Source organism: Hyla sarda, chromosome 3 (assembly GCF_029499605.1).
Source record: "Hyla sarda isolate aHylSar1 chromosome 3, aHylSar1.hap1, whole genome shotgun sequence".
Lineage (NCBI taxonomy): Eukaryota > Metazoa > Chordata > Amphibia > Anura > Hylidae > Hyla > Hyla sarda.
In genome coordinates, this window is record NC_079191.1 from 365055178 (window position 1) to 365082291 (window position 27114).

The 27114-nt window shown below is 42.5% G+C and overlaps 1 protein-coding gene across 4 annotated transcripts in view; it reads left to right on the forward strand.

Annotated features, from left to right (window-relative positions):
* Nucleotides 1-27114, forward strand: part of FANCL (FA complementation group L) — a 193038-nt gene that overhangs the window by 83375 nt on the left and 82549 nt on the right. For all 4 annotated transcript variants that reach the window (XM_056567714.1, XM_056567712.1, XM_056567713.1 and 1 more), the window contains exons 5-6: nucleotides 3479-3576; nucleotides 14434-14530. In XM_056567714.1, coding sequence (XP_056423689.1) covers nucleotides 3479-3576; nucleotides 14434-14530 — 195 coding nt within the window. The remainder of the gene's footprint in view (nucleotides 1-3478; nucleotides 3577-14433; nucleotides 14531-27114) is intronic.

Sequence of the window (27114 nt, forward strand, 5' to 3'; positions counted from 1 at the left end):
TTTTTTCGATCCCGGGCCCTCCAGTCTCCTCCCCTGGCGAAGCAATTTCGTGCGGCTCTCCAATCCCTGCTTCTCCAGGGGGTGATTGTTCCCGTCCCTCTAGAGGAACGTTTTTGGGGTTTCTATTCAAATCTCTTTGTGGTCCCCAAGAAGGACGGTTCTGTACGACCAATCCTAGACCTCAACCGTCCTCTTCTCATCCGCCGCTTCCGGATGGAATCTCTCTGCTTGGTGGTGGCGTCCTTGGAACAGGGGGAGTTCCTCTCCTCAGTGGACATCAAAGATGCCTACCTCCATGTGCCAATATTTCCGGGCCATCATCAGTACCTCCGCTTTGCGGTTCCGGAGGGGCACTTTCAATTTGTAGCTCTCCCCTTCGGTCTAGCCACGGCTCCTCGGGTCTTAACATAGGTCCTTGCGCCAGTGATGGGCCTGTTACGGTCGAGAGGCATTTCGGTGATACCCTATCTGGACGACCTTCTCATCAAGGCTCCAACCAGAGCCCAGACTCGGGAGAATCTGCACGTCACTCTCCACACTCTGACTCATTTCGGCTGGCTGGTCAATCGGGACAAGTCAGTCCTCCGGCCTACCCAGTCTCTAACCTTTCTGGGGTTTCAATTCGACACGGCCTCTGCCCGAATTATCTTCCGCCGGACAAACGTCTGGCGCTTCGGGAGGGGGTCCGCTCCCTGCGGACTCAGGTATCAGTCTCCATCCGCACTTGTATGGAAGTCCTGGGTCAGATGGTGGCAGCTATTGAGGCCATGCCCTTTGCTCAGTTCCATTCCGTCCCCTCTCCAACTGGCGATTCTCTCTCGATGGAACAGGTCTCCACTGTCCCTCGGTCGTCAGATTATTCTACCTCCCAGGGTCCGTCAGTCTCTGCTCTGGTGGCTCCGCTTGCACCTTCTTATCCAGGGGCAGTCCTTCCTTCCCCGTCATTGGCAAGTGGTTACTATGGATGCAAGCCTGTCAGGCTGGGGCGGCATGTTCAGGGATTGGACGGTTCAGGGTCTCTGGTCTCCCCAGGAGACCCTTCTCCCAATAAACATATTGGAATTACAGGCGATTCTTCTTTGTCTTCTTCATTGGGAGCCCTGTCTTCAGTCCCGTCCTGTCCGCGTTCAGTCAGACAACGCCACGGCCGTGGCATACATAAATCGACAGGGCGGCACCCGCAGCTCGGCAGCCATGGCCGAGGTGACCAAAATTCTTTCCTGGGCGGAGAGCCAGGTTCTCGGCCATCTCGGCGATCCACATTCCTGGAGTGCTCAACTGGGAAGCGGACTTCCTCAGTCTGTCCTCTCCAGACCCCGGCGAGTGGTCTCTTCATCCGGAGGTCTTCACGCAGCTCTGCGACCTCTGGGGCGTTCCGGACGGGGACCTCTTAGCGTCCCGGCACAATCGGAAAATTCTTCAGTTTGTGTCCAAGTCCCAGGACCCTCAGGCCTTGGCCGTGGACGCCCTAGTGATTCCTTGGATGGGGTTCGCCCTGCCTTATCTGTTCCCTCCTCTTCCGCTCCTTCCCAGGGTGCTGAGGAAGATCAAGGCAGAGGTCGTTCCCGCCATTCTGGTAGCTCCAGATTGGCCCCGAAGGTCGTGGTACGCCGATGTAGTCAGGCTCCTGGACGTCGTTCCTCTGCGCCTTCTGCTCTGCCCGGATCTACTCTCTCAGGGTCCTCTTTGCCACCCCAATTTACAGTCGCTGCATTTGACGGCGTGGCGGTTGAGACCGCGGTTTTGAGGGCCCGCGGGTTCTTCTCACAAGTCATTCACACCATGCTCAAGGCTCATAAGCCCTCCACCGCAAGAATTTACCACCGTACTTGGCGGTCTTATTTTAGTTGGTGTGAAGCTCAGGACTTCTCCCCGGTGACCTTCTCAGTTCCCCGTCTTCTCTCTTTTTTTTACAGTCGGGGATGAAACTGGGATTGTCTCTCAGTTCCCTTAAAGGTCAGGTTTCGGCCCTTACTGTTCTTTTCCAGCGGCCCCTGGCTTCTAATTCTCTTGTCCGGACTTTCCTGCAAGGAGTGGCGCACGCTGTTCCTCCTTATCTGTCTCTTTCTCCCCCTTCGGACTTAAATTTGGTTCTGAGTGCCCTCCAGGGTGCACCCTTTGAACCCCTTAGAGAGGTGTCTCTCCACCTCCTTTCTCAGAAAGTGGCGTTTCTTGTGGCTGTCACCTCCATCCGGAGGGTGTCTGAATTGGCAGCTCTTTCCTGCCATTCTCCATTTCTGGTGATCCATCAGGACAAGGTCGTTTTCTCGCCAGATCCTTCCTTTTTGCCAAAGGTGGTCTCGCCCTTTCATCTCAATGAGGACATTGTCCTCCCGTCCTTTTGTCCTACTCCCTCTCATCTTAGGGAGCGCTTACTACACAAGCTGGACTATGTCCGGGCTGTTCTGGCTTATCTCTCCATCACTTCTTTGTTTTTAGTCAGTGTGATTCCTTTTTTGTCCTTACGGAAGGTCATCGCAAGGGACAACCTGCTTCCAAGGCCACCATTTCTAGTGGATTAGGTCCGCCATTTCGGAAGCCTATCGCTGCAAGGGGAAGATTCCTCCTTTCAGGGTTGTGGCTCATTCCACTCGTTCTGTTGGGGCATCCTGGGCTCTCCAGAATAGAGCCTCGGCCTCGCAGATTTGCAAGGCGGCTACCTGGTCGTCTTTGCACTCTTTCTCGAGTTTCTACCGAGTTCATACTTTCGCATCTGCTGATGCTAGTCTGGGGCGTAAAGTGTTGCAGGCGGCAGTGGATCGGCCATCTGCCTGATTACTTATCTGCCCACCTAAGGGACTGCTTTGGTACGTCCCACGGTCTGTGTCCCCCAATGGAGCCGATATAGAAAAGGAGATTTTTTGACACTTACCGTAAAATCTTTCTCAAAGGATCCATTGGGGGACACAGCTCCCGCCCTTTGTTTGGGTTTGTTTCCCGTTGGTTCTCTGTCCGAGGGTGTGTTCAGTTATGTTTTTCCTTCTGGTTCTCGGACAGTTTTGGGGTTTTCCTTGACCTATTGGTCTCCTCCTATTGCTCTAGAACTTAAACTGACTAGCTCAGAGCCTGAAGGCGGGTATATCCTGCTGGGAGGAGCTAACTTTTTTTATTACCATAGTGTCACACCTCCTAGAGACAGCAAGATACACCCACTGTCTTTGTCCCCCAATGGATCCTTCGAGAAAGAGATTTTACGGTAAGTGTTTAAAAAAAATCTCCTTTTACGCTGTCACCATACAGGAATCTGACAGAAAAACGACCTACTCCATTTATATTTTGGAAATGTCTACAACCTTGTTAACTAATCTCAAGAATAAATATCAGTACTGAATCAGCACACAATATGTAATTCAGTAGAAAGTTACTGAGCTTTAGATTATAAAGTATATAAACTGTAAACGGGTGCTATTTTTTCCATTAGATTAGTATTGTAGTATTAGTGATTGCATAACACATGCTGTTACCTGTTATATTTCAGGATGCTGCTCTGAAGAACACAAATTCAATAGAAGCATCACCTGCTCCACAGTATTATTCTTGCCTTGTAAAGGACATAGAGAATTTAGGCTGGGATAAGTATGTTTGGATAATCTTTGTTGTTGTTATTTTGTCTTGTAATACATCTTGGATGAAAGGCTGTTTACACTGTACAGTTATTAAAGGTGAAAAACAAGGGGGGGAGCAACATTAATGAAATCTGTAAAACATCATCTTCTTTATTACTTGTTAACGATTTAAGACAACTGTATACCATGGTCACATTTCACACACACAGTATTTTGCTTTTATTTGGTCCACATTTTGGTCAGTATTTTTAGTCAAAACCAGGATTAGGCACAAAACACGGTAAGGTGCAAATCTTTACATCCTATTTTTCTGTGTTGGTTCCACTTCTGGTTTGGGCTCAAAATACTGACCAAATACCGTGTGTGAACCCAGCCTTAAAGGGGTTGTCCCATCTCAGCAATTCAACTTTCTGGCCACCTCTGGCCTTTTGGCCACCCGGGAGTTTTTAGGAAAGCCTTAAAGGGGTCCTCTGCTGCTCATTGTTTGGATCAAACTGTTCTGAATGCAGGAGCCGGCGCCGTGAGCTTGTGACGTCACAGCAGTCACGCCCCCTCCCATAGACTTGCATTGAGGGGGCAGTACATGACATCATGATGGGGCGGAGCTATTATGTCACAAGCTCCCTGCGCCGACTCCAGCGTTCGGAACAATTTGATCCAAACGATTAGCAGAGGAGGACCCCTTTAAGCAGCCAAAGTGTAGGGTAATTACATGTACCCAGTAAGCTATGCTATTTACGTAACTCCATCAACAGAGTAGTGTGCAGGACTAGGCCTTTCACACAACTCAATAGGAGTTATGCAAATTATGTAACTTCCCTGCTTCAGCTGCTTTTGGCTTTCCTGACAACCTTCAGCAGCCAAAAATAGGCCGGAGGTGGTCGGAAAACCAAATTGCTGAGATGTAACAACCCAATAAAAGACTGATGACCTTTTACTAGGTTTTGTCATCCATATCCCATTGGGGGAGTCCTTTGAGTTCATCTTTAATGTTGAAATCACTGCAGGCAGGCCCAGTCAGCACATAGGCATGTGTAGCCAGATTACAAAAACTACTTACATCAATAGTCTAAAATTGTGAACAGGATGCTGGTCCACCAGAGGTGCCTGTCCAGGGCACAGAAAAATGCACAGGAGAGGTTGTAGACTTAGCTTGTCCAGCAGCATTCATTTCACAGAAAAAGGTAAAAAAAAAAAAATCCATACCACTGTAGGAATGGGCAGAGATGACTGGCTGGCAGAAGCCTTTCATTATCTACAGGAAGCAGCTTGGACAATATTTAGCGATAGCAGTGGAATACACAAACAACGAAACATTAGTTATATTAGACATCATAGACTATAAGTGTTGTCCCTGGTTTTTCATATAATCGATGTTGGTTCAGATGGTTGTACCCATAAGGATGCTAAAAGAGCTTGCACTTTTCTGCTTTTTACAGAACCATTATTACAGGACAACATCCTTGTAAAAATGTTTTAACACATTGATGCAACTTTGGGTGTAGGTGGGGAGATGTGGGTTGTAGAGATGAGAGTTACAGTAATTCGATTCGTCACAAACTTCTTGACTTTTAGCCTGCATAAATTAGTTCAGCTCTCAGGACTCTCCTAGGACTGTATCCACCTTTTCCAGCCCACCGGAGCACCTGAAAGCTGAACTAATTTATGCAGGATAAAGTCAGCAACTGCCGAGCCGAGAAGTTCGTAACAAATAGAATTACTGTATCTCATCTCTAGTGAGTTGTTAAAGGTTATGTCCAGGAACAGATAAAAAAGCCAATTTCTTCCAACAATCACCATACCTGTCCTCAGGTTGTATATGGAATTACAACTGGGCTTTATTTACTTACATTTACTTCAGGGGAACCAAACACAACCTGAGGAAAGACGTGGTGCTTTTTTTTAGAAGAAAAGTATTTCTAATTCTGGATAACCTCTTTAAGTGTTTTTGACATTGTAATTATATTTTGAAGTTTATTGTACATAAACAGAACTTTCTCACAACAGGGAGTTTGGTGGGACCCTTATTTTTCACGAGAATGGAGGCCCTTATCAGTGGAGTTGCAGTCTGCATATTAAGCTTCTGCTTTATTCAGTCTATGTGACTTCTGGAGATAGCTGAGCACTGTACTGTTATAATTGGAAAATCCATAGAGAGTGAATGGAAAAGTAGTGAAGCATGCATGCTGCTGCTTCATTCACTTTTCACTTTGGACATAAGGCCTTTCTCTTTTCCTGTGATCATTAGGGGTCCCAGCCAGCACTCAGAGCCCACTGATCAGATCCTTATCACCTACCTTTTAATCCTTTTGATCCCCCATTTAATTTTGGTTGACTTATGATCTAACTTTGCATTCATAATAAATGTTACACTTTTTATGAGGACCCCAATAGACAATGGCAATTATTTATTAAAGGCCTTATCCAGGAAAAGAAAAACAGAATTCATTTCTTTCAAAAACTGCTCCCTGTCTGTCTCCAGTTTGGGTGAGGTTTTGCAACTCAGTTCCATTGAAGTGAATGGAGCCAAGTTGTAATACCACACCCATCTGGAGACAGACGGGGAGTGGTTTTTGAAATAAATTTTCTCTGTTTTTCCTATTCCTGGATAACCTCTTTAAAGGGTACCTCTCATCAAATAAACTTTTGATATATTTTAGATTAATGAATGTTGAATAACTTTCCAATAGCTTGTTAATGAAAAATATGCTTCTTTCTATTGTATTTTTCCCGATCAGTCCTGTCAGCAAGCATTTCTGACTCATGCTGGAGTCCTAAACACTCAGAGCTGCCAGCCTGCTTTGTTCACAGCCAAACAGGCTGTGAACAAAGCAGGCTGGCAGCTCTGAGTGTTCTCCTTTGTGAACAAAGCAGACTGGCAGCTCGTAGTGTTTAGGACTCCAGCATGAGTCTGAAATGCTTGCTGCCAGGACTGGTAGGGAGACCCCTAGTGGTCATTTCTTCAAAGTGGAAAATTACCGTATATACTCGAGTATAAGCCGACCCGAATAAAAGCCGAGGCAGCTAATTTCAACCCGAAAACCCAGGAGAAGTTATTGACTCGACTATAAGCCTACTGGGAAATACATCATCACCGCCTGTTAATCCCTTCATCAGTGGTCTTCAACATCTGCGGACCTCCAGATGTTGCAAAACTTCAACTCCCAGCATGCCCGGACAGCCATCGGCATGCTGGGAGTTGTAGTTTTGAAACCTCTGGAAGTCCGCAGGTTGAAGACCACTGCTGCCTTCATCATCATCCAGACCCCCCTTTAGTTTTTTACTCACCTCCCCTCGGTGGGAAGGAAGGGTGAGCTGGTCCGGGCCATCTATGCTGCAGGGACCATACGGTGGAGTCGTTCCAGGCTGTCCATCTTCACCGGAATGCCCTCTTCTCCGCTCCGGGCTGGCCCCGGACTAGTGACGTTGCCTTGACGACGACGCACAGGGACGTTCATGCGCAGGGACGTCACAGACCAGTTCACCCTTCCTTCCCATCGTGGGGAGATGAGTAGAAAACTAAAGGGGGGGGGGGTCTGGATGATGACGAAGGCCGCAACCTGCGGACCTCCAGATGTTTCAAAACTACAACTCTCAGTGTGCCGATGGCTGTCCGGGCATGCTGGGAGCTGTAGTTTTGCAACATCTGGAGGTCTGCAGGTTGAAGACCACTGAGAAGGGATTGACAGGCGGAGAGTTCACTCGAGTATAAGCCGAGGGGGGCGTTTTCAGCACGAAAAATCGTGCTGAAAAACTAGGCTTATACTCGAGTATATATGGTAAATAGAAAGAAGCATATTTTTTAATAACATGCAATTGTAAAGTTATTCTGCATACATTAATCTACAATATATCAAAAGTTTTTTTGATGAGAGGTACCCTTTAAATAAATGTGAGTGAAAAAGTAGAGAGATTTTGCCCATAACAACCAGAGCTTGTTAAATGGGCACTGTCAGATCCAAATATACACAATACATTGGATCACATAATTTGCATATATCTAATGCCATCATATAATACACTGCAGTCCTCAAGATACAAAAGTGTATAGAAATATGCCTGATGCATATGTAAGAAAATATCTCTAAGATTATGAATAATATTACAGTCAGATGGCTAGTACTGCAGAGAAAAATACAAACCAAACAAGACAACCATAATACACCAATGAAGCACCCGCACCCCAATGTATGTTTCCTCTCCTTCAGAGGATGTCAGACTCTGGATCATTGCAATATGTACACATAGACTGGCCAGTGTTCTTTTATTGTTGTCGATGATGTTTTTTAGTCAGGGAATAAGAACTTCCAGAGAGATTCTAAAACTAGTGCAGTATTTTTTTTTTTATGTAGGGCAGTGGTCTCCAACCTGCGGACCTCCAGATGTTGCAAAACTACAACTCCCAGCATGCCCGGACAGCCAACGGCTGTCCGGGCATGCTGGGAGTTGTAGTTTTGCAACATCTGGAGGTCCGCAGGTTGGAGACTACTGATGTAGGGCATCATAAAACCCTAATAAACAATGTATTGTTTTTACACTTCAGAAAAATTCTAATAATTTTATACTTTTAAATGTTTATTGGAAATGGCAAACAAGCTTTCACATTTACAATGCAAATATGTCTGTCAAAGTTTAATCTCATTTAAATTACCTCATCTGAAACTTAATTACATTGTTCAGACTTGGGCAAACAGGAATGAAATCTCTTGATACAGGGCATTTAGAGCAGCTGCATCCAGGCAAAATGTTTAGATACCAGTAGACTTAACTGTGTGGTTATTTGTTTACACCTGCAATATTACCATTCTTAATACCATCTGAAAACCTTGTTTGTGGGGTTTTTATGTATATAATGTGAAAAAAGTTTTTATTCAGTACATTCATCTGAAAAACCTGTTGGGGAAAAAACACTATATATAACATAATTCTGCATATAAAGTTTAGTACATCATACTGATCCTAAATTACAGCTTGTATTACAGTCCAAAGAGGCAGTCACAATTTTGCAGGCTTAAAAGGAACTTGGCACCTTCCTTATGATTCCAGCATGAAAAAAACGCAGGAACTGCAATCTCTGCACATTAGGATTTACATTAAATCGCTCAGGCTTTTTTTTTATTTTTTAGAGGTATTATATTTAAAAAAGCCTTGCGACCTAGCAGGGCCCGACTGGGCGTGAAAACCAGCCCTGGAAAAAATTACATACCAGCCCCATAGTGTTGCGTCGTTATACCAGCATGTCGTCATTTTCTTGTTCATAAAAGGTAAAATATAGTTTCCCACATTAGGTGCAGTATGGTTTCCCACATTAGGTGCAGTATAGTCCCTCACATTAGGTGCAGTATAGTCCCTCACATTAAGTGCAGTATAGCTCCCTCACATTAGGTGCAGTATAGCTCCCCCACATTAGGTGCAGTATAGTCCCTCACATTAGGTGCAGTATAGTTCCTCCACATTAGGTGCAGTATGCAGTATAGTTCCCCCACATTAGGTGCAGTACAGTTCCCCCACATTGGGGGCAGTATGCAGTATAGTTCCCCCACATTAGGTGCAGTATAGTTCCCCACAATAGGTGCAGTATCGTTCCCCCACATTAGGTGCAGTATAGTTCCCCCACATTGGGTGCAGTATAGTTCCCCCACATTAGGTGCAGTATACAGTAGTCCCCCCACATTAGGTGCAGTATAGAGTAGTCCCCCACATTAGGTGCAGTATACAGTAGTCCCCCACATTAGGTGCAGTATACAGTAGTCCCCCACATTAGGTGCAGTATACAGTAGTTCCCCACATTAGGTGCAGTATACAGTAGTCCCCCACATTAGGTGCAGTATACAGTAGTTCCCCCACATTAGGTGCAGTATACAGTAGTTCCCCCACATTAGGTGCAGTATACAGTAGTTCCCCCACATTAGGTGCAGTATACAGTAGTTCCCCCACATTAGGTGCAGTATACAGTAGTTCCCCCACATTAGGTGCAGTATACAGTAGTTCCCCCACATTAGGTGCAGTATACAGTAGTTCCCCCACATTAGGTGCAGTATACAGTAGTTCCCCCACATTAGGTGCAGTATACAGTAGTTCCCCCACATTAGGTGCAGTATACAGTAGTTCCCCCACATTAGGTGCAGTATACAGTAGTCGCCCACATTAGGTGCAGTATACAGTAGGTCACCCACATTAGGTGCAGTATACAGTAGGTCACCCACATTAGGTGCAGTATACAGAAGTTCCCCCACATTAGGTGCAGTATACAGAAGTTCCCCCACATTAGGTGCAGTATACAGAACCCGGAGCGGTGGTTGGAATACTGAAGATGACGTGCCGCTGGTCTCTTACCATGTGCGCGCGTCCTCCTCACTGCTCCGCTTTGCTTTGTTACTATGGGTGCACGCACGGGTCGTCAGTGACATCCCTACGTGCGCTACGTCCCGGCCGCCCCTGCGTTTTTAAAGTTAACGCGGGGCCGGCGGCCACAAAGAGGTAACCGGGGCATCCTTGTGTCCCGATAAGATTTTTCGGGACACAGGGATGTCCCTAATGTGACGGGGTCCCCTGCGGGCACATCTCAAAGCGGCCCCAGGGCCGGCGGCCCACCAGGAATCTTCCCGATATCCCGGTAGGCCAGTCCGTCCCTGGGACCTAGGTAAGTAACCAATGCTGGACCTCAGTCACAAACCACATATACCATACAGAAAAACTGGATACATGATTACAAAGAAAAGTGACATCTGTGCATAGCAATCATACATGAACACAATACTACAAAAGAAAAACAGTTAAAGGGGTACTCCGGTGGTCAACGTGTTTTTCCATTTTTGACTTAACATATTTGTTTTGTTTAATTTCTATTCTTGTTGTTTAGCCTACTCTATTTCCGTTCTTTGTTGTCTTTTTATCTCCCACTTTGTTTTCCTATCTTTGCTTCTATTTCCTGTTTCTTGCTGTGCTGAAAACTACAAATCCCAGCATGCCCCATGCCTTGCTGGTTTCGGGCAGCTCCTTTTTTTTTGTTAGTTTGTTCCGCCCTTTACCCACCCTACTATTTTCCCGGGTCGGCCCCCTTATACACAGCACACTAATATAATCAGCCTTGGTTGGGATACACTGGCATACACACATAAAAGGGACTACAACTCCCAGCATGTGTCATTCAGGAGTCTTCAGTCTGTGGTATGACACCAGCATGCTGCCTCTGTAGTCTCCTGGGGGTTGTAGTTCACCCAACCTCTGTAGGGCATACACCAGTGTTTCCCAACCATGGTGCTTCCAGGTGTTGCAAAACTACAACTCCCAGCATGCCCTGACAGCCTTTGGGCATGCTAGTAGTTGTAGTTTTGCCACTGCTGGAGGCACACTGGTTGGGAAACACTGGTGTAACATGATGTGTATGCTGAATAGGCTCGAACAGTGTTTCCCAACCAGTGTGCCTCCAGCTGTTGCAAATCTACAACTCCCAGCATGGCCAAAGTCTGTCAGGGCATGCTGAGAGTTGTAGTTTTGCAACAGCTGGAGGCACACTGGTTTGTAAACACTAGCATACACACACACAACAGGGACTACAACTCCCAGCATGTGTCATTCAGGAGTCCCCCCTCCCCCTTCACATATAGAGATCATTCCCAGTATGAGATTTATTCCCCTGCAGTCTATACATCCCCAGCCCGTGCACCTTCTTATCCTCCCCTTCAGATAACACTTATCTTCTCTGTGAGGTCCTTCTCCTGTGCAGACCTGCGTCCTTAGAAAACAGAGCAGGGGGAGGGGAGGAGCTGTGTACTGAGCTGGATGAGATGAGGGGGCGTGGCTTATTTCTCTCATGCAAACAGAAAGAAAAAAAAAGCCATGACATCTTGTCCACAACAGACTCAGAACTGTGGTCAACAGTAAAAGAAAACCCTCTGAACTACAGAACTTCCTGCCCAACAAACAGGTAAGAAAAACACACACATGCTGCCAAAACATATAACACATGTATATTGCAAAAAAACTAAACTTACAAAGAAGATGCCATATAGTCAAAACAATTTACCACCGGAGTACCCCTTTAGGGTAAAAAAGCATATAGAGATACCTGCCGTATAACCTGCCTGATGCCAACACTCACGTACCCCAACATACATTTCGCACTTAGGGCTTCGTCAGGGGACTTGTGGTGCTGGGACCTGTAGCGATCATGCAAGTGTGTACTGTAGTTTGACACACATCTGCGTCATGTGAATATGGACTTGTAAGATAAAGCATGTTTTTTTGTTTATGTTTTTAGGCCATTATCATGCTGGAGCAAAAAAAAATTCATTCAAATTGTATTTTTCAATACAATTTTGTGAAATGGACAATCCCTCACACACACCCACACAACTCTGCAGATTTTGTAGGGTTTTGTTTTTATGTTGCTCACCACAGGTGAATCTGACATGTTAACTTTATTCTGTAGGTTATTACAATTACAGTAATACCCCATTTATATAATTATTGGTATCTTTTACTACTAATCTTTTACTACTACTATTTTTGGGGTAGATGAAAATCTTGATTGCTTTTTATTCAGTGTTTTTCAAGATGTGAAGTGACAAAAAATGCAACTCAGGCATTAGGTATTATTATTTCTTTTTTCCATTTACAGTATTCAATGTCTGGGAAAAATCATGTTTTATTTTAATAGTTTGACCATTTCCACATGTTGTGATACCAGTTACTTGGAGAAGAGCAGGGTCAGCACAGCTGTAGTTGGTGGTGCACGTGGAATATCAATGCATAGTTAAAAAAAAAGAGGGTCCCAGCACTCACCAGAGCTTAAAGCAAGGTAGTTTTATTGCATATCCTCAGAACAGGACACGTTTCGGCTTTTAGCCTTCCTCTGCTAAAGGCCGAAACGTGTTCTGTTCTGAGGATATGCAATAAAACTACCTTACTTGAAGCTCTGGTGAGTGTTGGGACCTCCTTTTTTACTGTGATACCAGTTATGGCTGGGTGTAGTAGACATTTTCTCATGGAAGCTGCGGAGGTCTTCAGAAGGCCCCTGGCCACCATGACAACCCATTGACATCCTAAAATTTAGTTGTGAAGGGGGCAATTGGAAACCTAAAAGGTGTGGCAGACAGTATGTGACCTTCCAGGTTGTTATTGACTTTGGCATATAGGGGATTAAATAACCAGCAACTGAGTGATCTGTAATTCTGGCCCCTGATGGCAGCTGTCAGCTACATATAGCAGCTGGCATCCACCAGTTATAAAGCAGGTTTGGGATAGGTCCTTTCCAGGAAAAAGGGTAAATGCTGATGTTTTCAGGTTTACCAAAGACTATTAAAAAAAAAAAAATAAAAAATAAATAAAATATATATATATATATATATATATATATATATATATATATATACACACACACACATACACGGGGTGTGTGTGTGTGTGTGTGTGTGTGTATATATATATATATATATATATATATATTATTATTATTATTTATTTTTTTTAAAGAATCTGAAGGGTTAAACATCCCTGAGTGTTTATCTGGTTGCTGGGCTGGTCAGCTGACCTTGTTAGTTCACCTGTGTGTTGCCTATATAAACCTACAGTCTGCTTTCAGGCCTCGCCTGTGAAAGAGCTTGCTCAAGTAACTAGCGTTTATTATCTGTATTCCTGATATTCTGGTATTTGTAACTTTCTGGCTTGGTTTCCTGACTCTTCTCTGTATTTTTGACTTGGCACCTTTTGACAGCTCCTGGTATTGACTCGGCTAGTGGACATTGACTCATTGTGTGTGTGTGTTAGATATTATTTCTGTTTGTATTTGTGCTCACTTACTGTATCCTGACCTGTGTCTGTACTGTAGTTTATTTTGGTGGTTGTTGATCCGCTATTTAGGGTGGATAGGCAAGTAGGCAGGGATAGAGGGAGTGGGTGAGATCAGTACTGCACTACTTCCCTGCCCATACGTGACTATATATCACAAAATGAAAATATACAGAGACATCCAGACCCCCATGATTTTCTTTTGTACATATTCTTTTAAAATGCAATGCACCAAATATTAGGGATTGACCGATTATCGGTTTGGCCGATATTATAGGCCGATATTCATGATTTTGGGCATTATCGGTATCGGCAATTACCTTGCCGATAATACCCCGCACCGCTCACACCGCGACCGCCCCCCGAATCGACCCACCGCACAGCCCCCCCTCATCGCACCGCCCCGGCCCCATTGCCTCCCCATCCCCGGTTTTATAATTACATGTTCCCGGGGGCTGGGGTCCACGCTACTTCTGGCTCCTGCTGCGTCCTGCGTTACCTGCGACATCACCGTCAGTGCGCACAGAGACAGCTCAGTAGGACGCCACCGGAGCCAGATGTAGAGTGGACCCCGGGAACAGGTAATTATAAAACTGGGGAAGGGGGAGGCAATGCGGCCGGGGCGGTGCGGTGGGGGGGTGCGACGCGGGGCGGTGGCGGGTGGGGGGTGCGACGCGGGGCGGTGGCGGGTGGGGGGCGCGTTGCGGTCGCGGTGATAGGACTCAGGAGGACCCCCGGACAGGCAGGGGGAGAGAAGCGGGTGGCGGCGGTGGCCTATGGCACCGCAAAAGCCGCTGCAGTTCATTGATTTAAAGCGCCTGCTTTAAATAAATGATCTGCATGGGTGTCGCGGGGGATAAATAGCCGATAACTTATACCGGAATATCGGTATAAGTTATCAGGTATCTGCCCTAACCTTCACAGATTATCGGTATTGGCCCTAAAAAATATCGGTATCGGTCGATCCCTACCAAATATTATCATGCCTGTTTTCAACATATTATCCACTATAATATTTTATATTTTTATTGAGGCAGTAGAATTCTTACACATATCACTTTTTTTTTTCTTTTAGATTATTGTTTGTAGATAATGAATTCAGTACAATCAGACTGAAAATAGAAGATTCTTCAGGACGTGAACACGTAGTTGTTGTGAGGCTAGGTGCAAGGGTAAGTGTCTATATTTGGTGGTTTTACTTTTTATGTAATATTATTTTAATGATTTCTTTAACCGCTTGCTGACTACTGAACAACTTAAACCCCAAGAGGATACAAGGCGAAAGATTGTAATGGAAAAATGTCTACTCAAAGGTAATTTATGACATTATAGAGGTACAATGTGTCAATTAAATATAAATAAATAGATAAATAAAGAATCTACCCAAACCTTAGCTTCAGGCCCCTTCCTCATGGTAATGACCATAATGGGAAAGAGACACAACAATTATTTGTGCTATTAATTGAAAAAAAAATTGAAAATTTTTCCTTTTTTATCACAATGTATAAAAATGTAAACATAAACCCATGTATCACAGAAATATGCAAAAATTATTGGAGTAACCAATTGAGGAAAAAAAGGTATAGCTTTCAAATACATAAGTACAGTAAAAATGATATTGTTTCTAGTCATGAAGAGGAGTAACTGGCTCAGTCCATAAGTTGTAAATCAATGTAGTATTGATTATAGTTTAATGTCATTTTTTTATGACTGTCTGATAAAGTACATAAAAAATCTCGGCCCACAATCTGCTACTATAACTTTGTGTTTTGTAAATTAGAGAAATTTCCTATTTTGTTATCAGTTCAGTCTTTTTCTTGGCTTTGTTTTGATTCACATGATATTGTATTTAATGGTGGAATAAAATGCTGGATTGTTAGATTTTGTAGTTTAGTACATGCTGGATTAATGGAATTAAAGGATTGTTGGGGGGGGGGGGATATTTTTTATATTCAAAGAGACTATTACCTCGTATAGTCGTCAGTGAAAAGATTAAACTATTCCACTTCCAAATCTGTAATTTTTCTACTCTTTCATTCCCCACTCTAAGCCTACAAATGTAGAAGTCTTTGGGGGAGATTTATCAAAACCTGTGGAGATGAAGAGTGATGCAGTTGCCCATAACAACATCAGATTTCTTTTATCATTCAGAGGCCTTTTTAAAATTGAAAGAAGCAATTGGTTGTTTAAATTTTTTTGCCTTTCCATAAGTCTAGTGATCTGTCATACCAATCGACCTCTCATACTGCATAGGCAGCTTCTTTTGGCCCTTTTCCTGAACACACACACTTTTTCAAGTACTGAACCTCTGACATCTGCGTGGTCGCTCACACTTTCCACTTTAGTTGGTTAAGCAGATTTGTTTCCTGCTGACATCACTCCCTTATTCAGTCCACATTACCCTCTTCTATAGGTTGTCTTTGTGTTTTGCAGGTTTTCTCCTCTGCCACTTAGAGTACTTGACTTCCGAAGAATACCTCCTTTCATGGAATGGCCATTGTTTCATTGGGGTGCAACCTTGCCACAGTAGAATGTCTCTTTTTTTTCTTGGTGCCCCTGTCATATTTGATAGTCACCTGCCTGTCTCCAGCTCGGCTTTATTGACAAATCCCTGTCAGAGTCTGCCAGAATCCTCTTCTGCGCTACAACCAAATATTTAGTTTTGTCAGAGGGCTCATATTTTTTTCCTTCCTCTACCAGTTCTCTGATGACATTTGGTGCTGATCTCTTCATGCTCTTAGAGTCCAAGTTGGCATTTCTTCCATGTTTCCACCTTTTGGTCCCCTCCTCCCATGCCTAGAAATGCCCTCAAGCCCTTTGGTCCAGTCTCCCACTATTTCCTCCATTGGCACATTTTTTTTGTCTGCCCCTGCAGCTTCTTTAGTAGTTTCATGATGGTAACTCAGCATGGCCCTCTTCAGCCTGTATCACTGCTTATCCGACCAGTCCTGTGGGTCTCTTGGACAGTGCACTGTGGGCCAAGCATGTATTGTATTGAGTTTTGTTCCCTCTCTTGGGGGCTACATTTGGACATCTTCTATGTGCGCCCTAATTTAAACGTGTCTTCTCTGTAAAATAATTTCTTGTGGTGTCACTGGGAGACACATCACTCACCCATTTGTTTTTTGGCTGTGTCTTCAACCTCACTGGTTCTCTGGGTAGGCTTCTCCATCCAGACTTTTCTCAGCGAGTTACAGCTGTCTTAGGTGTTGGCTTCTCCTAACGTTTGGTGGAGGGTTATGGTCTGTGCAGGAAAAGCAAACTCTTTTTTTCTTAGAGTATGTTCACACGGCAGAATGTCCGTGCAGAATTCCGCCAGGATATTCCGAATGGACATTCCGTTGCAGCAGAGTCACATTAATTTCAATGAGAATCTGCTGCACTGTGCACATGGTGGAATTTCTGCGGCAGATGTTTCTGCAGCTTAAATCCAGATTCCGGCATGTGCAATAAGAATATATACGAATTAATTTCGCTTGTAGATGCATTGCTGTCTTCGAGACGGCGCATTTCCGAGCGGTCCTTGCGACCGCCGGAACCTTCAAGTGTGCAGAATGTCCGTCTGTATTTTCCAGGCAGACTTTCTGCACATTTCATGCCATGTGAACATACCCTTAGTGATGCCTCTTAGTTGGACTTAGTTGGTAAGAAAGAGAGTCATATTTTATAACGGTAAGTTTAGATTTCCTGCAGAGCCATAAAGTTTAAATAAAACATTAATATTCACAAAAACTCCCCTGTGTTTACTTAATGTACAAGCTCCTCAAGCATAAAAAAAATCAGACAAGTTTCCTTTTTTATGGACATTGGGCTGAAGTCCTCTATTTTATGCCCATGAATTATGATGGTTGGAAAACTAAGATCTCATTAGAAGACAGAAGAGTTACCTCTTCTATAAATCCCTTTCTACAGTACTGTGCTGGATAAGACTAAATAGAGAAATGCAAATGGCCCATACCCCATGGAATGGGCTTGTTTTTCTCTTTCATTAATAACCCTCATTCTATTTTTCTCCAGCAGATTACATACACTTTTTTTAACAGCAAATTCTGCTTAAAACATGAAAAACTTTCAATCCAATTAATACTTTTTCCTTTTTAATAAACTGGATTCTATTTTGCCCGTTTCGGCCCAACAAAGCAGGTCTTCTATTTGTGTGTATATTCAAAACCAATAATTAAAAATCCCTGTGTCAAAAGTATTAATCTCTTCTACATGAATTTCACAGAGGCATTAAGAGCCTCCATAAATGTTCTGCCTCCTTTCATACATATATAAGTGGATATTTTAATGAATTTGTACTGTCGTTAGTAAGGACTACTGTTACTTCTGAGAGCTTAAGTTATTAAGTAAATTGTCTGAAGAATTGTTTTCTTTTAAAGCCATTTCACAGTTGGCGAAATTACTGTTTCACTTACTAGTCTGTTAAGCAATGCGATAAAGGTGATTACTATGTGCCTTTTTCCTCGGAAGGTATCTCTCTAATTTTACCCTACATCATTAAGTTAGTGAAACAGAGCAGCCTTTCCCTGCAATAGACAATGCCGTCTATTTTTTTTTCTTTTTTTTTTTGTAATCCTTTCAGTAATCTAATATTGCTTGTTTTTACTTTTAAAGGCAGCATTGCCATCAGCGTGAAGATTTAGGTAAAAGAAAGCTGTATTTTTACTGCTTATTTTGTGTATAAAGAAGCAGCTGGTACATTAAATGAAGAAGCTAACGTGCCCGCATTAAAACCGAGACTCTCATTATTTAAACCTAGGTTTTCTGAACTGTTTGTGACTTTTCAATAATACCCTCTCTTGCCTCTAGCCACTCAGACTTCCCTAAGCTCACAAAGCTAAGTAGTTCAATTTTTCAGCTTTTATCTTTGCCCAGGAGAAGATAAATGAAACGAGGGCAAAGAATATTTGTGATGGTGTGAGTGTAATCCTGCATTCAGTGTGAAGGGATAAGAACACACTCATTTAATGTGCAGAAACAGCCATCTGCATAGGAAGATCCGGCAACAAACCTACAGATGAATCGCGTGTAATTTGCTATAGTCCAGCGTTATAAGGATGAATGTCGAGGACAGAAGGTGCATTTAATTTCTGCTAAAGGCTTTTCTTGGTTTATGTAAAATTATTTATTTTGAAGAAAGGCTGTGAAGATGTTAACCCTTTCAAGAGGACCTAGGCTCAGCTATTTTTCATGCTTGCTTCACCAGAACGTCTGGCATGCTTCTTTCAGACATCGACCCAAGTGCTGTATCAAGTCTAATGACCTCACTGGCTGTTTACTTTATCTCACTGTAGCACAATATTTCTCTGTCTGAATTTTTTTCAGCTAAAAGAAGAGACCGACTAAATGGAATAAGAATTAAAGAACTTCAGATTAGGCCAGGCCCTTGTTTCTACAACTTCAGATTAGGCCAGGCCCTTGGAACTACAAGCCTTGAGCTGAAAGAGATATAAAAGCAAACTTATTTTTCATAATAGTAATAAGGCTCCTGACAAAGCAAATTAACTTCTTGTATGCAAATGGTCTACATGTATGACAGATCACTTACTGCCTGTGTGGCATCCCATTATCTAAAAACATGTTTACCTCTCCGTCTCTGAAGCTATCTTACAGTGTCTCTTTAAAACAGGTCTTAGTGTGTTGTGTCTGTGAAGGCAAAACAAACACAGCACTGCTTTATACCTTTAACAGAGGGCATGCAGGTAGGTCTATGTTTATGAGAGGAAAGAGGACTTGCGAAAACTGCTGACCTTTGCACAAGCCCTGGCAACATGAAAACAACTGAGCTGCAAAGAGCTAAGCAAGATAATGAAAATTAGACATAATTATTTCTGATCTATGGAGGTATGGTATCATCTAATGATCTTAATATGACTAAGGGTCGTACGTCCACCTGAAACACGTCAGACATTGTATACCGGCTGTCTTTTTATAGATCTTACATGGAGTTACCAATAAACATCTGGTGCTTAACCAGACACTGAAATGTTCTTTCTTTTCTGTTCTACATTCTGTGTGTGTCCCAATCCCATCATCTATGTATCCCTGGCACCAGGGAAGTGAGATGAACCCGCAATGCTTTATACTATTATCTAGTGATCATTTAGACACTTATTGGTACTATTGTGTATTTTTCATAATTTCAGAAAGCAGTTCTTGTGAATGTTAATGGGGTTTTCTAGAAAAACAGTTGTCAAATACCATGTTCAGGCATTCAAATGGCAGCAGTGGAAAGCAGCTAAAAGTGTGTCTGGAGGATTAGATTTGTCAGTGCTTTACATGGAGAGCTCATTGGTTTCAGTGAGAAGTTTGTAATACTTCACTTCCCATGTGATGGTGCTGCAGCGGATCTAAAACCTTGCTGTCAGTTTTTTCCACACATTACAGATAATGACTAAGTTCCCATTAACCGGAACACAAAGTGATCACCATTTTAATATTCAGGGACTCTATAGAAACAGGGACTGTTCCCCAGGACTGGTGCATAACAAATGTGGTGCCAATATTTAAAAAGGGGTCAAAAGGTGACCGCAGGAATTATAGGCCTGTTAGTGTAGCCTCCGTTGCATGTAAATTGTTTGAGGGTTTTGTAAGAGATGCTATTTAGGGAGTATCTTGATGAAAATAAATGTATGACTCCATATCCGCATGGATTTATGATGTATCTGTCCTGTAAAACTAACCTGATCAGCTTTTATGAGGAGGTGACCTCCAGACTGGACCAGGGGCAATCGATAAATGTTGTATATCTGAATTTTTCCAAAGCATTTCGTATGGTGCCAAATAAAAGGTTGGGGCATAAAATTAGAAGGATGGTGCTGGGGGAGAATGTGTGTAAGTGGGTAAGTAACTGGCTCAATGATAGGAAACAGAGGGTTATTAATGGTACTTATTCTGATTGGGTGCCTGTTACTAGTGAGGTACTACAGAGGTCAGTCTTGGGTCCTGTTCTATTTAATATATTCATTAATGGCCTTGTAGAGGGGTTGAATAGTAAAGTAGCAATCTTTGCAGATGATACTAAACTCTGTAAAGCGGTAAACACAATAGAGGACAGTGCACTGTTACAAATGGAACTGGATAGGTTGGAGATTTGTGCTGGGAAGTGGCACATGAGGTTCAACAATGATAAATGTAAGGTAATGCACATGGGGAAGAAAAATCCAGGCTGGAATTATGTATTAAATGGGAGAACACTTGGGACGACTGACGTGGAAAAGGACTTGGGAATCTTAGTTTATAGTAAATTTAGCTGTAGTGACCAGTGTCGAGCAGCTGCTGCCAAGGCAAATAAAATCATGGGGTGCATCAATAGGGGCATAGATGCCCATGACAAGGAAATAATTCTACCGCTGTACAAATCACTAGTCAGACCACACATGGAATACTGTGTACAGTACTGGGCACCAGTGTACAAGAAAGATATAGTGGAGCTGGAGAGGGTTCAAAACTGGCAACCAGAGTAATATGGGAGGACTACAGTACCGAGAAAGATTATCAGAATTAGGGTTATTTAGTTTAGAAAAAAGAAGGCTTAGGGGAGACCTAATAACTATGTATAAATAAATCAGGGGACCGTACAGAGATCTCTCCCATGATTTATTTATACCACCCAGGACTGTATCTATAAAAAGGGGGCATCCTCTATGTCTTGAGGAAAGAAGGTTCCTACACCAGCACAGATGGGGAATCTTTACTGTAAGAGCAGTGAGACTGTGGAATTCTCTGCCAGAGGAGGTGGTCATGGTGAACTCTGATATCATTTAAAAGGGATCTGGATGCATTTTTGTAGAATAATAACATTACAGGTTATGGATTCTAGATCTACAGGGTGGGTCATTTATATGGATACACCTTAATAAAATGGGAATGGTTGGTGATATTAACTTCCTGTTTGTGGCACATTAGTATATGTGAGGGGGGAAACTTTTCAAGATTAGTGGTGACCATGGCGGCCATTTTAAATCCAACTTTTGTTTTTTCAATAGGAAGAGGGTCATGTGACACATCAAACTTATTGGGAATTTCACAAGAAAAACAATGATGTGCTTGGTTTTAACATAACTTTATTCTTTCATGAGTTATTTACAAGTTTCTGACCACTTATAAAATCTGTTCAATGTGCTGCCCATTGTGTTGGATTGTTAATGCAACCCTCTTCTCCCACTCTTCACACACTGATAGCAACACCGCAGGAGAAATGCTAGCACAGGCTTCCAGTATCTGTAGTTTCAGGTGCTGCACATCTCGTATCTTCACAGCATAGACAATTGCCTTCAGATGACCCCAAAGATAAAAGTCTAAGGGGGTCAGATCGGGAGACCTTGGGGGCCATTCAACTGGCCCCCGACGACCAATCCACTTTCCAGGAAACTGTTCATCTAGGAATGCTCGGACCTGACACCCATAATGTGGTGGTGCACCATCTTGCTGTAAAAACTCAGGAAATGTGCCATCTTCAGTGCATAAAGAGGGAAACACATCATCATGTAGCAATTTTGCATATCCAGTGGCCTTGAGGTCTCCATTGATGAAGATTTGCCCCACTATCTTTGTACCCCATATTCCACACCATTCCATCAATTTTTGCGTTCCAACAGTTTTGGAGGGATCTATCCAATGTGGGTTAGTGCCAGACCAATAGCGATGGTTTTGTTTGTTAATTTCACCATTCACATAAAAGTTAGCCTCATCACTGAACAAAATCTTCTGTGTAAACTAAGGGTCCGATTCCAATTTTTGTTTTGCCCATTCTTCAGCACCTGAAACTACGGATACTGGAAGCCTGTGCTAACATTTCTCCTGCCGTGTTGCTATCAGTGTGTGAAGAGTGGGAGAAGAGGGTTGCATTGACAATCCAACACAATGGGCAGCTCATTGAACACATTTTATAAGTGGTCAGAAACTTAATAGCTCATGAAAGAATAAAGTTACGTTAACACCAAGTAAATCATAGTTTTTCTTGTGAAATTCCCAATAAGTTTGATATGTCACATGACCCTCTTCCTATTGAAAAAACAAAAGTTGGATTCAAAATGGCCAACTTCAAAATGGCCTCCATGGTCACCACCCATCTTGAAAAGTTTCCCCCCTCACATATACTAATGTGCCACAAACAGGAAGGTAATATCACCAACCATTCCCATTTATTGAGGTGTATCCATATAAATTGCCCACCTTGTATATCAACTCAGTAGGGTTATAGGTTGAACTTGATGGACTCTGGTCTTTTTTTGACCTTATGAACTATGTTACTATGTTACCATTTGTGGTATTGTCCAAGGCTGTGTTCACACGTTGTATTTAAATGGTACAAATTGCGCAATTTTGAAAAAAATTGGTAATACCAATTAAATGTAAGGTGTGGACACAGCCCAAAGCAGACTTTCCCGTCAATGAAATAAAAATTCATTGTAACCTCTTATCCCAATCCACATCCCTTTTTAGGAATTCTATTAACTAGTTTATTAAAATTGTATAAGGATTAACGTTAGATTATCATAAAATATTATTGAATGGTTATGATTTGTTAGGATATTAATAAATCGTTATTGCTTTATAGTAATTGTAAAATGTTGCATTGTCGCTTGTTTCCAGTAATTACATTAATCGATTTGGTTAGATTTTATTATATACATTTATAGGTTATATAGTTTTGCTGTTACTATGTAATTAATTCCTTAGGTACTGTAGTATATTTTAGGTATCAATTAAATTAATTAATTGGTTCTGGAAAGTTTATTGTTAATTATCATATCCTATTAAAGTTACAACTTTATTAATTCAATAGATTTAATGAAATGCAAATAGATTTATTTAAATGTTACTTAATGACTAAGGCACCATAGTGACACAGTCACCTGTGACTTGTCGTTAAATCATGACATTATATTGACTTGTTTGAAAAAGTTGCAGAAAAAAAATAGAAAAAAAAATCGACTTCCTAGTAACTGTTTTCCCCATAGTCAAACATTAAAGTTGTGTTGCCACGTTTCCCCAAACCTCAGTCAACCCTATTTTGCTGTAAATCCCTTAATTTAAATTCAATTTACCAAACAAAGTGATAACACTAGGTTATATTTTGTGTTGGGCTTCAGGTCTTCCCAACGTTCTCTACACCTACATTTGTTCCATATAAATTTATATGCCCATCTGATAAGCCATAATAGTTGATAATAAATAGGTACCGTATGTGGTAATGATTTACAGCATCCTATCTGTTAAACCCCTGAAGCACTGTTATTAGTGCAAGTATTTTGCATTGTGGACAGAGGAAGGGGGCACTGACACTGCAATCCTAGACCCTAGGGGTCTTTTCACTAAAGATAATTTTTCTGACACAAAAATCTGTTGCATGTCCTTGTTAGGTGGTTTTTGGGTAGATTTCAGTGTGAAAATACAGTTTTGTGGACAGTACCTTTAAAGGGGTTATCCAGGAATAGAAAAACACAGCTAATTTCTTTCTCCACTTTAGATGTGGTATTACAACTTGGCTCCATTCACTTCAATGGAACTGAGCTGCAGAAGCACATCTAACCTGGAGACAGACGGAGAGCGTTTTTTGAAAGAAAAAAGCTCTGTTTTTCTATAACCCCTTTAACACAACATATCTGTTAGCATGTGACAGTACAAATCCTAATATACTGCATTTTAAGCTAAACAAATACAAAAAACAAGGACTTGAATATCTACAGTGCCTTGCAAAGGTATTCCCCTCTACCCCCCCCCCTGACTTTTTTTTTTGTTTTATGCTGCTTCACAACCTTGAATTAACATGATTGTTTGAGGATTTAATTATTTAATGTACAGAACATGCCCACAACTTTGAAGATGTTTTTTTTTTTATTATTATTTATTGTAAAGCAAACAACAAATAGGAAAAAATTACAGAAAAAGTCAATGTACATAACTATTCACCCCCCTAAAGTCAATACTTTGTAACCACCTTTTGCGGAAATCACAGCTCCAAGTCTCTTTGGATAAGTCTCTATGAGCTTGCCACATCTTACCACTGGGATTTTTGCCCATTCCTCCTTGCAAAACTGCTCCAGCTCCTTCAAGTTGGATGGTTTGCGCTTGTGAACAGCAATCTTTAAGTCTGACAGATTTTCCATTGGATTGAGATCTGGGCTTAGATTAGGCCATTCCACCACATTTACATGCTTACCCTTAAACCACTCAAGTGTTGCTTTGGCAGTGGGTTTGGGGTCATTGTCCTTCTGGAAGGTGAACCTCCGTCCTAGCCTCAAATCATGCACAGAGTGTGGTACAGGTTTTGCTCAAGAATACCCCTGTATTTAGCACCATCAATCTTCCCCTCAACTCTGACCAGTTTCCCAGTCCTGGCTGCTGAAAAATGGTGCTCTTTGGGTGATGTGATGTGTTAGGTTTGCGCCAGACATAGCGTTTTCTTTAATGACCGAAAAGTTCAATTTTAGTCTCATCAGACCAGAGCACCTTCCTCCAAACATTTTGGGAGTCTCCCACATGCCTTTTCGCAAACTCATAACATGCCTTTTTGTTTTTAGCTGAAAGTAATGGCTTTCTTCTGGCCACTCTGCCATAAAGCCCAATTCTATGGAGCATATGGCTTATTGTCGTCCTATGTACAGATACTCCAGTCTCTGCTGTGGAACTCTCTAGCTCTTCCAGGGTTACCTTAGGTCTCTGTGCTGCCTCTCTTATTAATGCCCTCCTTGCCCGGTCCGTGATTTTTGGTGGGTGGCGTCTCTTGGCAGGTTTGCTGTAGTGCCTTGTTCTTTCCATTTTGTTATGATAGATTTGATGGTGCTCCTGGGAATAATCATAAAAGGTTTGGATATTTTTTTATAACTTACCCTGACTTGTACTTCTCAACAACATTTCCCTTACTTGTTTGGAGAGTTCCTTGGTCTTCATGGCAGTGTTTGGTTACTGATTCCTCTAGCTTAGATTTTGCAGTCTCTAGGGCCTTTCAAAAAAAGTGTGTATATGTAATGACAGATCATGTGACAGTGAGATTACACACAGGTGGACATCATTTCACTAATTATGTGACTTCTGAAGGTAATTGGTTGCACCAGAACTTTTTATGTGCTTCCTAACAAAGGTAGTGAATACATACACACATGCCAATTTTCTGTTTTCTATTTCTAAACAATAGTTTTATATATTTCTCATTTCACTTCACCATCTTAGACTATTGTGTTCTGGTCCATCACATAAAATTCAGATTAAAAAACATTGAAATTAAGGCTGTAATGTACCAAAATTTTAAAAAATTCTAGGGGTTGAATACTTTTGCAAGGCACTGTATGTATCCTTAAAGTGTACCTGTCATTATAAGTGAAAAAGACAAAAACTTTTCCTTGTTAAAAATAAAACAAAAGTTTTTTATTAGTCAGATTATTAAAACAAGACAGATCACTAGAACAAGTGGGAAAAGAAACGCCTGGCTGTGTCTGTGACTGAGCCGGTCCTATAGACCAGGGGTCCTCAACCTGCGGACCGCGGTCCAAATACGGACCATAGAGGCCAGTAGTCTGGACCCCTTGCTGCATGACAGCGTCATGCCGCTCACTGATGCTGAGCAGACATGAACTCTGCGCTTCTGACAGACGGAGGAGGGGAGAGGAAGGCACATACCTCCCTAGTTGTTTGCAGAGCTGTAATACAGGGAGATCAGAAGAGGCTGGGATTTTCCCCATCCAATCTCGGCTCGCTGTAAAGTGCCCGGGAAGCTGCAGCAATCAGGATGGGTAAGGTATGCTGCACTTCAAAATATTTTTTTTTGCACTGCGATCTGCTATTAAAGAGGTCGTGAAGTGCAGGGAGCTGAAACGATCAGCTTCTTGTCACATAAATCACTAAACGCAGAGCTCGATGTGAGCCCTGTGTGGCCATATACAGGAAGGTTCCTTCCTGCAGTCACTGAAAGATTCCAGGAGAGCAGTGACCTGCAGAACAGGAGCAGGAGGGAGAACATGACCTTTGTCCCCCCAGCAATCCTCTGTAAAGAGATCACTGCTAATAGTGCATTACATATATATAATCTGTCATCTGCATACAGAGGGTTACTGGAATAAGACAGATCCCAGATTACTCCTGCCTCAGGTTAATAAATGTGAAAATGAGTGAATAAATTAGTTAAAAATCAAACTATATAAAAGAGGTAAATAAAGCAGTGAATGAATAAGTAAATTATTTCCCCTTCAGGCTAGGTTCCCACTGCATTTTGTGTTTGTTAGACTGGCTTTATTATGTTTAACCCGTCCAGGACTAAGGGCATACAGGTACGCCCCTTGAGCCCTGGTACTGAAGGACCAAGGGCGTACTTGTACCTGGTCCAGTTTACAGGGTTTAAACCGTTCTCATGAGCAGAGAACGGGTTAAACCCGGAGGGTCACGGTTGCTACGGGTCGATTGGGCCGATGCCCGGTATTAACCCTATAGACGTCACGATCAAAGTTGATTCCAAAGTGCGGGGTTAACGGTGCCGGTTAGCCCATTGGAGCTGATCGGGAACCGCGATTTAACCGCTGACTGGATGACGGGAGGGTCCTCACCTGCCTCCTCCTCGTCGTCCGATCAGCTGTTCCAAGCCTTAGATGCAGGCTAGAGCAGTAGAGCACCGAGAACACTGATCAGTGCTGTGCAATGGCATAGCATTGATCAGTATATGCAAGTAGAAGATTGTATGGTATAGCTCCCTATGGGGGCTAAAAAACAAAACAAAAATTAGAATGTGAATTAACCCCTTCACTATTAAAAGTTT